This window comes from Gracilinanus agilis, unplaced genomic scaffold, assembly GCF_016433145.1.
Source record: "Gracilinanus agilis isolate LMUSP501 unplaced genomic scaffold, AgileGrace unplaced_scaffold43238, whole genome shotgun sequence".
NCBI lineage: Eukaryota > Metazoa > Chordata > Mammalia > Didelphimorphia > Didelphidae > Gracilinanus > Gracilinanus agilis.
In genome coordinates this window covers 1-2622 of record NW_025377176.1, presented here as the reverse complement: position 1 = coordinate 2622, position 2622 = coordinate 1, and the positions used below count along the sequence as shown (strand labels likewise).

Sequence of the window (2622 nt, the reverse complement as noted above, 5' to 3'; positions counted from 1 at the left end):
GGGGGAAAAAACAAAACCCTGAGCTTTCGTCTCTGTAAGTGTAAGTGTATGAGTATTTGTATAAGTATGGGATCAATCCCCACTCTTCCAGGCTGCAGTATCCCTTGCTCTATCTAAGTGGGCGGAGCTAGTTTTCCAGAATAGACTCTGCAGTGCTGCGATTATTCCAGACACGTCCACAGCGGGGCTACCATACCTGTATGCTGCAATCTCAATATCCAGGGCCATCTTGACATTGAGGAGATCCTGGTATTCCCGCAAGTGACGCGCCATCTCCCACTTCGTTCCCCGAAGCTCATTTTCCAACTGGTGAATTGTGTCCTAAAACAGACATCCCCAAACCCCTTCCAGTCAACAATACGCAAGCTGAAACCCAATTTCCTTCCCTTCAGACACCTGGTCTGCCCCTTCTTCGCTCCCCCAGAGCTTTGCTTGCTCTCCTAAGAGATGCCCAGTAAGCAAAAAGCTTTCTGGGCCAGCCTCCCGGCTCCCACCCGTCAAACTGTCTCTCAACAGCTTTAGCGAAAATCAAAGAACAGAAACAAACAAGCGAAGGCACTTTCAGCTTTCAAAAAAGGCTTGCCCTTTGCTAGACAAGGCATTCTATAGTCGGGCTCTACTTCTGAACCAATATCTACAACTTAGGAAATACACATTTCTAGACACAGACACGTAAAGACACTTTAAAAGTTACTTTGCCATCTGCAGCCCAAAAGAGGAGAAAAACCAGAACTTTTCTTAAAGAGTTTTTAAGGAACGTGCAAAAACCTCATCAAGATCACAAACCGCAAGCCAACACATTTTAGGAAAGAGCTCGAGAGGGCGCTCTAGAAGTTTGGCACTATCGGAGAGTAGGAAGGGAACTTTTAAAAAGATTTTTGCTTTTTTCTCCTCCCCCCCATCCCACCTTTTCTTTTCTTTTCTTTCTTTTTTTTTTTTTTTTTTTTTCTCCTCCCGGGCCAGGCCCGGTAGAGTAGGTAGAGGAGATGCTCGGTACTCGGCTGGAGGACGTAAAGAGATGGGGCGGGGTTGGATCTGGGGTGGGGGATCAAAATGGAGAAGAGACACAGGTCTAAAGGTCATAAAGACTGGGAGATTTCTTCGGAAGGGGGCTTCTGAAAAGCAGTATTGTGCGGACCCATGTCAAAAGAGAGGAAAAGAAAGGAGTTGAGATTCGGGAGTGCGAATAAAGAGGAGGGGGTGGAGGCAGAAGGGAAGAAGTATGTGAAAGGATCCACCCCCCCCTTTTTTTTTTTTAGAGTGGAGAGAGGACTCTAGAGAGCCAGAAGGGTTAGAAGGTAAGGTGGGAAAACGGATAAAAAGCATGAAAGGAAGGGTGGTGGAATGGGGTTCGAGGAGAAGAGGGGCTGGGGAGCGGCCTGGGAGGGGCACTGCGGCTAGAAGACGCTCTCCCTCCCTCCCTCCCGAGTCCGCCCCGTCCCGGAGTACCTGGTAGCTGCTCAAGTCGTGATTATGGCGCTCCTCGATGTCGTTGAGCTGTCTCTCCAGGGACTCCTTGGTGCCGCGCACTGACTCCAGCTCGATGCTCTTGGACTGCAGCTGGCGCCGGTACTCGGCGATCTCTTCCTTTGCGGAGCGGATGGCCTCCTTATTCTGCTCCGCGGCCTCTGTGAGCTTGGCGTAGCGGCACTTGAACCACTCTTCGGCCTGGTGCATGTTCTGGTCCGAGTGGCACTCGAGCTGCGAGCGGATCTCCTTGAGCGCCGACGTGATGTCGGTCTTCAGGTAGTCCTTGCGCTCCACCGTGATGTGCGACGCCTGGATCTGTGCCAGCAGGTCGGCCACCTCCTCCTCATGATTGCTGCGCAGGAAGGCCACCTCGTCCTGCAGAGACTGCACCTTCTTGTCCAGTTCCACCTTGATCAGCGCCGCCTCCTCGATGTCCTTGCGCAGCGCTCGCACGGCAGCCTCCGTGTCGTCCCGAAGTCGCGCCTCCTCGTCGAAGCGCTCCTTGAGGCGGTGGATATCCTCTTCCAGGTGCTCGGACTCGAGCTGCACCTGCGCCTTCTCGTGGTTCACCTGCTCCAGGCCGGCTCGCAGCTCGCGCAGCTCCTGCTCATAGACGTCCCCGAGCTGCGCGTGGGACGCCTGCTTCTGGCGCAGAGCTTGGATCTCGGCCTCGATCTCCTGGTTTTGCTGCTCCAGGGAATGCACCTTCTCGATGTAGCCGGCGAAGCGGTCGTTGAGGCCCTGCAGCTGCTCCTTCTCGTTGGCGCGTACCAGCTTGAAGTCGGGGCCAGCAGCCGTGCCGTTCAGTAGCGACGAGGACTGGCTGAAGTCCAGACTGCTCTCAGCCGAACTGAGCAGGGCCGACCCCAGGCCGCCGTAGGCGCTCCGGGGGATGGCGCGCTTGTAGGACACGGCCATGGCCGAGCTGCTCAGGCTGCCGCCGCCGCCGGCTGAACCGCGGGACCAGGACTGCGAGCGGAAGCCGCTGGACGGGGAACCGCCGCTGCGGCTGCTGTAGCTGGCGCGGGTCTCGGTGACCCGCCGGTAGGCGGCCGGCGCGCCCAGAGACTCCAGCGCGTAGCTCATCGTGGACGGCTTCGGGAGGCACGGGCCGGCTCAGCGCTCTGCCGGCCGCTTCGCGCCCCCTTATAT

At 56.3% G+C, this 2622-nt stretch overlaps 1 protein-coding gene across 1 annotated transcript; it reads right to left on the bottom strand.

Annotated features, from left to right (window-relative positions):
• Nucleotides 1-196: 196 nt before the first annotated feature.
• On the bottom strand, nt 197-2556 carry LOC123255318 (neurofilament medium polypeptide-like; the record flags this gene model as incomplete). The annotated part of the gene is made up of 2 exons (XM_044684138.1): nt 1450-2556; nt 197-321 (listed from the first exon to the last, which is right to left on the bottom strand). Coding segments are annotated over exons 1-2 (1232 nt in total), but the record flags the coding sequence as incomplete, so codon positions are not given.
• Between the last annotated feature and the right edge of the window lie 66 nt (nt 2557-2622).